This window comes from Clinocottus analis, unplaced genomic scaffold (assembly GCF_023055335.1).
Source record: "Clinocottus analis isolate CAN_PGR_092001 unplaced genomic scaffold, fCliAna1.0.p SCAF_2, whole genome shotgun sequence".
Lineage (NCBI taxonomy): Eukaryota > Metazoa > Chordata > Actinopteri > Perciformes > Cottidae > Clinocottus > Clinocottus analis.
Window position 1 is genome coordinate 17,299,075 of NW_027175931.1, and position 13,207 is coordinate 17,312,281.

General features: G+C 44.6%; 1 protein-coding gene across 3 annotated transcripts in view; it reads right to left on the bottom strand.

Moving 5' to 3' along the window:
- The window catches only part of schip1 (schwannomin interacting protein 1), a 175,399-nt gene that overhangs the window by 35,109 nt on the left and 127,083 nt on the right, over positions 1 to 13,207 (bottom strand). The window contains exon 1 of one of the 3 annotated variants that reach the window (XM_068584696.1): positions 287 to 779. The exons of the other annotated variants lie outside the window; for them this stretch is intronic. Within the exon in view, the coding sequence (XP_068440797.1) occupies positions 287 to 295 (9 nt within the window). The 5' untranslated portion in view covers positions 296 to 779. Of the gene's footprint in view, positions 1 to 286; positions 780 to 13,207 lie in introns of those variants that run through there. 3 annotated transcript variants of the gene reach the window in all.

A 13,207-nucleotide genomic window follows, 5' to 3' on the forward strand; every position in this document is an offset into this window, starting at 1 on the left:
CGTGCGTTTCTTCCAATTTGTCATTCATAGGCTACTCATATGATGTAATGTTCCCAAAAAGTCCCAAGAGGAACGTGATCCCCCCCCCCCCCTTACGGCAACAGAAACGCCTATAACGCTGTCGCACGGAGCATGACACCCACCACAGCTGTGGCCAGGCTGACCCCCTCTCGATGCCGCTGTTATTGGCCCGAAAATGAAAGTCACCGGTTGAAAAGCTAAACCCTGCGAGCTCAAAGTAGCCTCGATGCAACATCAGCGCCATTTAAACGAGCCAGATACTCACTGTCATCATCTTCGCAGCTTCCCCGTCGCGTCTCAAGACATTGCAAAGTGTAAATCCCAGCTGTTGGACAACGGCGATGGTGCTGGCTTGTTTCTCGGCAGCTTTATTCTAAGGGCGGGTGTCGGTGGGGCTGGCTTCGGCGGAGAAATGACAGGCAGCCGGCGGGTAATTCAGTACAGTCATCGCTGTGAGTGTGCAGCCTGTCCACGGAGGAAACACCCGGAGTCTCGGGTCCTGCCTGTCCTGATTGGACAAAAATACCGTAGATGTCTTAAAATCCCAGCCGGTCCACGCCGCTCCTCTCCTCCCCTCCCCGGCGCGCACACACACAGATGCCCAGCGAGTCCAGACTGCACGCGCGCTCTCGCTCCCACCACGTCAACTGGAACATAAATCGGCTCGCAGTAAAGTGCGTCCGCTCATCTTGTCTCAGAGGTTTCCCGCAGCCAGGAGGCTTCTAGCCCTCAGTTATGAGCGAAGAAACGCGACTGAAGTAGGAGCGCACCACCAGCACGCGCTGCTGCCGCTGCTGGCTCAGGATCAGTGTGAGGAGGCTCTCTGGAAGAAAAGCCGTCTCTCTGTCGCAGCCTGCAGCTCGGAGGAGAAAGTGACGACAGAACACAACTAAAGCCCAACCTTCTGCACCCACTGACCTTGCAACGAGAGGGAGAGAGAGCGACACGGGGATCTAGTTTATTTAGTCAACACACTTCTGGTGTTATGCATTGAGAATATTTCAAAATGTAGAAATCCCTGTTGTATATCTTGCATTTGGCCTCATAATCTAAATCAGTGGTTCTCAACCTGTTTTCAGTGATGTACCCCATGTGAAATATTATTTTTCAGCAAACCAGCACAAAGCATTTTTGTCGGATTTAATATAGAATATAGACAGGGTTCAAACACATGTTGACCAGTGTGTTTTAATGACTTTCAACCAAATATCCATGAGAAAACATGTAGTGAAATCAGTAAAAAGTGATAAAATGTAGTATTTAAACTAACAATGAAGATTCAAAGCATACAGTAAACCTTAAATGACAGAAATTAATGAGAGAGAATAGTTTGATTAAATGGATAAACATTTATATAAATGCCTGTATGTATGCTGCTGATATTTTTGAGCCTCTTTCTTTTAAAAGCAGATTCATTATTTCAAACTCAGCGAAAATTAACGTCATGAACACATGAATATAACACATTTACGTGACTTTTTCACAGACTTTCTTTTTAATTCCATGATTTTTCTAGGTTTTCAATGACCGTAAGAACCATATGTATATTTTAGTTACTGAACTTACACTTATACTTTATTGAATATGTTATTAAATAACAATTTTTAAAGGACATTTGGAGTGGATGCTAATTGGAAATGTATTTGAAAACAATCTTCTCCCTGGAGTTTCTTCCCCATTTGAGAACCACTGATCCAAACAAAGGCTATAATTTCAATCAGAGTTTGATTCACTTGTTTAACGCAATGCAGCACATCCAGCCAGATAGAGATGATTATAATGTTTGGTTTGGGTTGAGAGGGTGTCACTCACATCATGGTGAGGAGTCTCCACTGCAGGTGTTCACAGAAGCAGCTCACATTTAAAGGTAAATCTAGATACAGTGTCATATTATAAATACCATTTTTCGCTGTACGAAAAAAAAAGCGTTCGGCAGCACAAAGGTCACGACACATCAAATATCACATATTGCTTGGAGACTTCCATATTAGATTAACAGAGCTGCATGAATCCCCAACAGTGCACGAGGAGCACACGATCTATACACCATTAAAGGTTAACTTCAACACGACTGGCATTCTGCCTATAGCCAGCCGATACTTTCCAGAGTTTACTAATTAAGTCTGGCAGAATATCAAACGCCTCTAATTCAATCCAGTCCAAGCACCAAACTACATGGAAAATGACCACCATGAGTTACATCATTCCTTCATGAAGAATTGACTAGCAGAAAATCCATCAGTTAATATATTGATGATATATATATATATATATATCCATTAGACAGCCAACATATTGTATACGTAGACATATTATAAGTTACACACAAACACACACACACACACACAGATGGCAGCTGCCGCCTCAGAACTAAAGAGGGGTTAACACCAACATGGCATGATATCTTCATGTTGCATTCTGTTTCCTCTTGCAACAGCTGCTAATTTACATATTTTGAAATTGCAGCTCAAGTTAAACGTTAGCGACAAACGAATCTCAGCCACAGTCGGAGTAAAACATACTCCAAAGCATTTGTATCACGAGTGGATCTGCGTCTCTGGAGTGGGAAGCCAAACATTGAGCGATACAGAATACGTTGTTGGGACTCTTCTCTCCGCTCTGCGCGGCCGGCCCCAATTTGTAGTTGTTTGAGGGATGTGAGCCGTCTTCACATATTGTTCGTTGATTGTATAAAAGCAGCACAAAGGACAAACCCGTCCATGTAACTTCAAAGACCCCTGGCTGAGCTCTCCCTCGCTACAGCGGGACGGCACTAGTGGGGATCTTCCCAAACAGAAAGCAGCAGGCGTCCAGCCGACTGCTGCTGCTCCGACTGCTTTCAGCTCTCTTATCAGCCCTTCCACTCCTCCCCTCTGCTTTCTCTCCCCAATTCCCCAAACATGAATCGGTCATGGTGAAGTAAAAGTGAAGACTCGCGCCGAATGCCTTTCAGAAAGATACTCTATACTTTTGGGGGTTTTTATCTTGGAGCGAATGGGAGGACTATACGTTCACATGCTCAGCAGGCAATTAACTGATCATTAACTTGTCGACAGGAGGCCAATATTGTTTATGGTGCTCTTGCACTCACACTTGCACACACAACAACACACATGCAGTGTGCTTTCTTTGAAGTTTGCGTTTCCCTTCAGTGTGAAGGCTAACTGAAAATACTTTTTGACGTGGCATCCCTCCCCGCAGTGCATTGTTCTATGAAACAATAAAAGCAGCAAGAAGCTCAAAGTCAGGAGACATGTGCCTGTATGAAAATGTCCATAATATGTTGCTTCAAAGCTCCTAGACCCATGCCGTATTCACACCTGGAGGAAGATGACTATACTTTTGATTGATAAGGTGTTTAAAGAAAGTTCACTCCGCACTCCTCCCCCAAATCTACTGAGAAGCCGAGGTGCTGCATTTGTCAAACTGCCATTCTTTTGGATTTACCAATCACCCGAGGGGCAGAAACATGTGGAAAAACAGCCAGGTGAAGATCCGCAGTATCTGGGAAAGCTTTGCTCTATCTGTGTGCCTAACAGTCCATCCACAGCAGCTATCTGGCAGGAATCACTGAAGGCCCATTACTGACAGAGAGATAAGGCTGGGGAGAAGAATGGCCCTCCGATAATACCGAAAAGTCAGGGAACATCTTCCTCTGCTCCTATCCGTCTCACATGCGGTTTAAAAACAGGGAGCTCTTGACAGTTGGTGCGAAATTGAAACTGTCTCTGACTCGTCAGGAACTCACCAACTCTAAGAGACAGCGAAAGTGACCTTGGAGGATTCTGCCTCTCACTTTTCCCTCTCTGCTCTCGGGGACCGAGGGGGAAGCGCTCACCTTGAACCAGAAGACAGGAAAATGAGGCGTTGGAAACACGACTATGGTACACGACCAGACCGACAGATGGGGAATGTCTGGCCTGGTTAAGAGCGCCACAGAGCCACAAGAGGCCAGACAGGAACTCTCAGGTCTGTCAGCATGCCACGTCTTCTTCACATGAAAAATACCCAATTCTAGCTGTCATGAAAGAAGACTTTATACTTCACGCATACCTTTTAAAGATATCCCCTAAAAACACTTGTACCACTTAAAGGGCTCCCTTGCGTCTACACTAGTAACGCTATTTCTTACCTGAAACTGGGAAGAGTCCTGTGCTCTTAGAAAGAGATGCTACTTGTAAGGGAAAATGGAAAACTGTTAACATTTACCAACCTATTACTGCCGGGGAAACACAGGGGGTTTCTTTGTGTTTTATCTTATGAACAGCCCAAAAAATCTGGCTATGTTCACACTCTCTCCCTCTGTCTTTTCTTTCAACATTTCTTATAAAATGTGTAAAATATCAATGGGACATATTTGTGAGTAATTCTTTTTAGCTTTTAGGCACAGAATAGACCCCAGAAAGAACTTACAGTTTAGTGCCTTTTATATGAATAAAAGGAACATTCAAAGATTCAATATTGTCATTAAACAGTCTTGCAGCATTAACCACAATGGCCTAATACACCCAGAGATATTGTAGTAAAAGCACATGAATCGCAGTATATATGTCTATTGGAACAGTTTGCCAACCCCACGTGGACGGACAACTTTCCCCCCCGTTTGCTGCAACATGCACACAAAGTGCCTCACAAAGCAGTTTGTGCCCCGAGAAGCAGCCGCAGGAGGCAGACTGCCTGATGATGAAGAGAGATGTCAGATGGCCACAATAGAGAAGGGCTCTTTACCTGCCCGACTGACCCGTCGTTCCAAATAGAAACGGTGGCCAAACCATTAAGACCGGCCATCCATCTCCTTCCAAAACCTAAATGATGATTTACTTCATTCAAATCAGTGACAGAGTGAAGAGGAGCCAAACAAAGGGGAGTGTATGTATTTGAATTTCTGGGTGCTCTTCATTTTCAAGGCAATTGTATGCATGTGTGTGTGTGTGTGTGTGTGTGTGTGTGTGAGCACATGTATCTATAATTTTGCATCTGATATGGATTCATGTGTTATGATGCATGTCCACCACCGTGCACCTTTGTATTATGTTTTTGTAATTGTTTTTTTTTACACAATCTGTCAAAAACCCTGACGCTGTTATTGCATTGCACTGCTAGAATCTGGCTGTAATATATTGATCTTCCCTTCCATATTGTAAATCAGCCAACAATTCCACTTGCTAACGAAGTGTGAAATGAATTGTGAGAGCAACATCTTGTCCAAAAGGCTCTCCCAGCTATTAGTTTCATTTGCATGGGACGCACGTCTGCAGCATCGTGTCTGAAGTGTACATTGTGGCGGCCAATGAGGACAGACTCAGACGCATCGAATGGACTTCATCTCGTTTGGTTTATAGAGGCTAAATGGATTGTTTAGTGAAAGACAGCATTTCACACATGCCAAGCATTCATCAACAAGCCTTGAATCCAAACTAGCAATTACAGAAAAGACCAGAATATGTACATATGGCCATAACCATAAAGAAAGTGAGAGTGGGAAACCAACAACGATAAATATGATGAAGGAGGAGGCAATAGCTTTACTGAGGGGGAGGAGGAAGAGAATTACAGTGATGAAGAAGTAGAGGAAGAGGAAAATGATGCTAATGATAATGTTGACTGCATCACTACAGAAATCAGAGTGATTAAGGCCGTGCTCGTGCTGATGAAAATGATAGTTTATGAGTCTCCAGTTATGATTAATCAGGATCAATACAGTGTGCATACATACAAGCACACATGGCGGAGAAAATGAAAAAGCAGAAGCATTTCCTGTCACAGTGAGCAGCTGTGACATCTATATGATCTCGACGCTTCAAGAAAGCTAAATTCAGACCAAATGTCAGCCAAGTTCTTAAAGGAGATATGACCAGAGTGACGGCTGCAGAAAGAGATCTTAATGGCCATTAGGGGTGCGAGTCCAGACCCACTTGGTCCACGGCACACTACCGCCAATTACAGGAGGAGAAGGGACGGATTGTAATGGGTTCAATTAGCCCTGGCAGCAGGTGACGCGTCCTTTGGGGCTGAGCGGAGGTTCAGGCCCGGGACCTGCTGTGTGCTGCTGTGCACGAGCCACACTCGTCATGACTCGAGTTGCAGCAGTTTGAAGGAGGTTGTTGTTGTGTTACAACCAGACAGGTACAAGAAAACTACACGTGAAGACCATTTATATGGATTACAAGGGAGAGACCGGAAGGTGTGTGTCGCGGTGAGATTTGTAACAGGTTTTTCAAACTCACCACATCTCTCACAGACTGGATGGATTGTAGGTATTTTTTCCACCTTCTCTCACTCCTGAAGTGTCCCTACACCCGACTACATCTACAACGCAGCAGAAAACATCCACGTTGGTTTAAGCGTCAGATATAGAGATGGAGACTCTGACAGCCAATCCAGAGTCTCTCTCTCCCTCTCTCTCTCTTTCTCTCTCTCTCTCTCTGCTGCCGGCCTGGCATCCCGCCATGGCTGTTTCAGTGCCATGTCAGCAGTACAGCCAGGCAGAGATATGCATCCTCCCCGCTCCGCGCTCAGCTCGGCGCCGTGCAGTGCGCAGATGTCCACACAATTTACTGCCCACGCCAAATTGGATCACTTCTCTGGTGTTTTTAAGGCGGCCTCGCACCTGCTGTTTTCCCACCCTCTCTCATAAATGACTAAACATCCAATTGATTTAAGGAGCACATTAAACCAGGAAGGCCCCAAATAAGACAGACAAAAAGGAGTTGATGGTTGCTATGAAAAAGAGGCGACTGTTTTTTTTGTTCTGCAGCAAATCCAAAGAGTGCACCTCTGAAGTGGTTTCGACAAACAAAGGCATGGACATCCCAGCGTCGTCTCCAGGTTTCAGTGCCGGCTCGGCATCAACACGGCCGCTGATGATCTGCAGCTTGCACAGTTTGACCTCAGAGGCACCGTGTCGTCTGTAAGGGCTCCAGAGTGTTGCTGAGGTTAAGCACATGCTGACATCTGATCAGCTGTGATGTGACTGAGTGACAACTCCATTTCCTCATGTTGCCTGTGTATGTATCATTACAGTAATTGGAAGAAAAAGACGTGTGTGTGTGTGTGTGTGTGTGTGTGTGTGTGTGTGTGCGCGCGCCTGTTTTCCGGCAATACATGTGTGCGTGCATGTGAACCCTGAAGGGTGCTGGCAGGTGGTGGCACACTGTCAAGATCAATTATTGATCCCTCCTGGACTGCCAGGTGTGAGATACTGCTGCATCACACTCAGACGCAGGCTCATAACTCATCATTGCAAAGATGGCAAGAGAGAAGGGCCAAGCAGCAACAGAACAACTGAGCCGTGTGTGTGTGTGTGTGTGTGTGTGTGTGTGTGTGTGTGTGTGTGTGACTCCAGCAGCACTCTTGTTGCTATGTGCCATGAGGATGGAGAGCAGCTGAGTACACAGCAAACTTATCACCACACAGATCCTTGATGTGGGATGATTCTGCAAAATCCTTGATTACATATATTCACTTCCCATTTATCTTTAGAAAACGTGCTTGGGCAACTAAAATAAAAGATCTTTGTTGTTGGCATAAAAGACCGACCTGCTAAAAGCCCAACCACCTCTACGCCCTCAGTGTCTGGCTCACGACTTCCAGCACAGATGGCTGGCATTAGAGTTAAACTGCCTTTCTGAATCATCCAATATGAACGATATGCCGTCACTTGTGGGCCATAATATAGTAGGCAGTACTCTCATAAACACACATATACATATTACACCTATTTATAATGTTTACCAGTATTCACTTTTTAGAGCTCCAACGGTATTTCCAGTCAACATGTTCTCACTCCAGCTCATCACATACTGGCACTTTGTCAGATCCCTTGGCGTCACTTTTGAATGCGCTGCTCGTGATGAAGATACGTCACAAACTGCAGTAACTTTGGAACGCTGCACTCTAACACCGGCCCCCTGGGTGAAAGTCCTGTGTTTGTGTTCGGGACATTTGAAGCCGTGGCGATGAGACCGGGCAGTTAAAGCACGTCATGTTTTAACCTCTAATGGCACTAACTAAAGACATTATGAAAGATTATCGTCTTCATCAAACTGACAATCAAAACTCCCTAGTATCTGATTTGAGTCCGTTGTGTCTGGTGTAATCATGAGCGGGCTGGAGCAGAACAATCTTTATTCAATCATGAGGCCGGACGGCACTCGAGCTGCAATCAGTGCCATCTTTGTTCATCACAGTAATTACAGACAATACGGTTTTCATTGACAACAACAGTTGAGTTTTCATTGAGTTTTTATTTCACATGTGAACCCATAGTTCCATTAACTCATCTCTGTAACATTGATCTACCTAATTGTTATTTAAACAATGTAATTCATAAAATGATTCTTCAGTACGTCCAGAATCAGGTTACATTTTTGTTCCTATCTTTTAAATTGACATGAGACATTATACATTACATTAGTTAGCAGCTTCTCTAATGTCGTAGTATCAGTACGGTCTCCATCCTTTCAGGCAAATAATGTGCACAAACTCACTCAATGTCCTCCTTTCTCTTACTCCCTAAATGCATGATTAAATATTCAGTAATTACACACTGTAACTATTGGTTCTGGCAAATATTTCTGCAATATTTAAATTTAAAACAATCTTCTAGCTTTAAACAGGTATTTTTAAACTAGCTAACATAACTATAACGACCTGTTAGTATGCAATCGCTGCCGCTAGATGTTTCGCAATCTGCTTCATGTTATTTCACTTTCATGAAATAGCAGCAAGTAACATTAGCTCTCTCCATCTTGAGATTGCCACAGCAATATTCACTATAGAAGTTATAGTTTAACCCCTCTTTCTGTCCCATAATCCTCTTTGTTAACGTTGGACAGGTTGTGTTTATCCATTCTAATGGGAATGTTATTATCCCTCATGCGTCTCCCTGAAGTGCAGCCATCTTCAAGGTCAAGGTTTATCGTTATGCTTTTTATTTTCTAATATCATTACGTGCATTCTTGCACGCTTGACACTGTATACTGACCATGTAATATAATGTATCCTTGACTTCAAAGTCAAATTTAATTTGCTACCCTTCTCATTACTTTGCTTTTCATGTCAGTGTCTATTACTCAGCATCTGTAACTGGATAAATTATGATCTTTGCAACGGTGGTTTTACCAGGCATTCAGATTTTAACAACCTTTTTCCTCCAGGGGGTCAAAGATATTCAAAAAGAGGTCAGTGGGCCCTCTCACAAGTGCATGTCAACCACACAGCAGGTATCATACACCACACTTTTCTACACATTCAGGAAATGTTTTCCATCTCTCAAACTCTTGCCTCTTACACACAAAAAGGTAATGTTGGCGTGCACATTAAGTACCGCAAATAATTCTGTAAGTGATGAAATCCTAACTCTCAAAGCCAGCAGCAGCATATCCACAGTCTCCATTTGGAAGCAGGTATAAGACACATTCAGAGATTAGCTAAATTATAAAGTAATTGAGGAGACAGGGGAGGAAATGAGATCAGATTACAGCAGTTCAAATCATAATAGCCTTCTTTTTGAAGTGGATTATATAATACAACAGTGATGATTAGAGCTAATCCATGACCACAGAGCATGGATAATGGGAGAATCAATGAATAGATTTCCAGAGTTTCTATGAAACAATAGTTTGGTTTCTGTAATTACATCTGCCGCGTGTTAATAAAACCATTCTGCAGAGAGCCGCTGGCCCTGGCTTCGTCGTCGTACCTGTGCTGTGTTAACCAATGGGCAGCTGGATTGGCGATGCAGATGATCAGAGAAACGCTTTGAAAGAGATCCAGGAGAATTAAAACATTTGTGACTAAAACGATGCCGAGCCAGAGTCGTGTGCAGGATTTGTTCTTCTAAAATAAAACAGATACATCCAATGGGACCTGTAAAGCACCTCACTTCGGAGGTTTGAACGTTTTCTCAACTGAAAAACAATAATGTACGAAAGGCAATCCAGCATGAACTGTTGAGAGAGCCGTAACGATGAGCAGCCACTCCTGCAGAGACGCATAACCTGTCAGCGGCAGCGCCAAAAAGCCCAGGGACTGAAGAGCGAGGACGTTACCACGGCCATTTTGGCACAGAGTAGACCTGAAGTGGACCGTCGCACCTCCATCATGACGAGCCTCTCCACACTCAGAACTACTCATGGGCTCCCTTTCATTTGTCACGGTTCTCCTGTCTTTATTTTTATAGTCACTGGCCCAATTCTTCTTCCGTTCTTTTGTATTCTCCGCTCACCCCCTCTCTTCATCTCTCTGCTCCAGGCTCTATGTGCCATCTCGGATGCTCTATGCAGGCTGGGAGGGTGCTGGGAGTAAACAGGCATGAGTGCATCAGAGCTGCCTGACACAGGCTGGGGGAGGGATCATCAGCCGAATATTGAGAAAACCAGCCCGACAAAAGGAATCAGACAGCAAATGGACCTTGCAATAGAGTGTGTTGCATCATTCAAAAGCTAAACAGTGAAGAGTCTGCATGAGTGTTTGTCTGTGTGCATGACTTTGCAACTTCGTGCTTCATTAGCACAATGCTAGCCAGCTCAGGAACCACTGCACGAGATGTAGAAGAGTTTCTCATTCGCATCACTTAAATGGATCCGGATTGTTCTAATTCACGGACGAGGCAGGTCACTGGGAGTTCAAGAGATAAACTATGCATTGTCACTTGGAAAGGGGGATTAAAGTGAATGATAATTTACATTTGAAAGCATTGCTCGTTCATCAGTAAATAAACCGAATTAAGGTTTTCTGCTATTTGCGTTGGTCGGAGGGTGAGATGAGGGAGGAGGTGAAGACAGCACTGGCTACGTTAGTTTTATGTAAACATACTGCAATTTTAATGGACTCTAACATCCTTAACAGCCCCCTCCCTCCCTCTAGTGAGGAGCGGAGAGGAAGGAGGACGTGGAAGGCTTTCAGACCACTTTGCTCCTTTAAATCTGTCAATTCTGCCCTGCTTTTCCCATCCTCCCTCTCTCCTCATCTTCCCATCTTTTTTCACCTAAGGTCTACTCATGCATGTTATCACTAAGCTGGCAGAGGTGGGAGGCGACAGAGGAATTCTTAAGGCCTGAAATGCTCCCCCTTTTGCAATCCAACCCTCCACCACTCCATCTCTATTTTCACGGCCGTCGCTCCACAGCTGTCCTCCCCTCTCTCTACAGTCACCATTATAGCATTATCCCTGCCTGGCATCCAGTGCACTAACTAATGAGATCCTCCTCTCCACTCCTCTGCATAGTGGCCGTGTTCTGTTAGCTGGAATAAAGTCTGTGATAAGCAGAGCGGACATCAAACGGGCGTGAGAGGTTTGCATGTCTCTCGCCGGTCTAAACGCTGCGACTGAACCCACAATACTGCACCCTCACCTGCTGCTGGCACTGCTCTGCACAGCCCTGCAGGTACTGGGCCACATGAGATGAGTGCCAGTCACCTGGTAGTTCTGCATTGACGATGATAACCTTGCACTGCTACTCAATCGCCAGGCCCCTCAGACTAGAATCACGGCTGGATATAAGTGGACATGCCATCAGATGAAATGTAATTGAGTGAGCAAAAACAAACAAGCTGCTTATGCATGCAGACATGCACAGAGAGGCTGATGCACGAGAAAGAGGGAGAGCTCTTGTTTCCATTCTGGTAGCCCTCCAAAACTGGAGGAACGTGTAGTGGAAACAGGTGAATCAAGACAAATCACTCTCGAGTACATAGAACATGAAGCGTGTGAATTAAACTGAAGCTTCAGCTCCACCGGAGAGATGACATATTGCAGCATCAGATCTGCGGGGAAAGGCCTTTAAAATTGGTACTGTATTTGGATGGAAACTCGCAAATGGCACATGTGAAACATTACCAAGCAAACACAATGCAGATGAGCTTCTTGAACAGGAAAGTTTGTTCTGCAAAGTCACATGAGTGAGGTGCAACCAGATGGCAAACAACTATGCAATGGTCTTTGCCCCGCTGTGATTCTCCTTTTGACTTGCATGCTTCTTCCAGACTTCACATCTAAACGCTGTGTGATAACTTCTCTTAGAGAAAGAAGGAGCGACCAGGAAAGAGGGTGGAGTTGATGGAGGACACCCTCAGCACCTCAGCGCATGTGCCACGCTGAAAAATGAAACACATGGAGGAGGGATATGGTATAGTTCGTGTATGTATGTTTTGCAGATCAGACACAAAAAAAAGACACAAAAAATAACTGACCGGCTCGTTGAACAAATAAAGTATAAAAAAAATAGAAGTTACAAACAGCTGTCACAGATATTGCTTTATGCTTTTGCTCTGTCAAATGTGTGCACACACACACACACACACACACACACACACACACACACACACACACACACACACACACACACACACACACACACACACACACACACACACACACACACACACACACACACACACACACACATAAAAGCAAGAGAAAGCTATAACAGAGGTTGCAAATGGTGTGATACATAATCTTGAGACGACAGCGTAGTAAGAGTTCAGTAAACATGTAAAGATGGATGTGGCAATAATTCAAAAGCAAGATGCAGCCATGCTCGTGGAAAATAGAAGAAGGTCGAGGAGGTAAAAAAAAAAAAGAGAGTATTTTAGAAGTGAACGGCAGAGGTAAGGAAAAGAGAGGGAGAGGAGGAGGAGAAGGAGTTTTGAATAACCTCCAGCACTCCGGCGCAGTGTGAACAAGGTGAGGTCATCTCTTGGGGAGCTGGAGCTGAATTATAATCACAACAATAAGGTCAACGGAGTAATCCCTGTCCGCTGAAATGTCACTGTTCCCCTGCGCTGACACGGCTCCCCAAGCTCAGCATCACAACGACCGGCTATCGATCACACACTAATTAGTGGAAGATGAGGCCCGCTGCAGAGGATACACATCACGCACAAATGTGAAGATGCACGCGCACAAGCTAATTAAACGGAGCGCTTGTAGACACACACGCACCCAAACTTATGTGACCGAGCCGTTGGGTTTATATTCTGTCTCCTGCATGGAAAGTCAGGGGATGAATACAACCTGAACACAGCCTGAGAGGAAATGGAAGTGAAGCGTTAAGATCAACATGCACACGCACACGCATGAAAAGACCAAGCGGGTCCGGAGGAACATCCCAGCACATTGTCGGGCTCAGTGCTGCTCCTGAGTAGTGTGTCTAACTAATTTAATCCAACTAAGAAGACCATC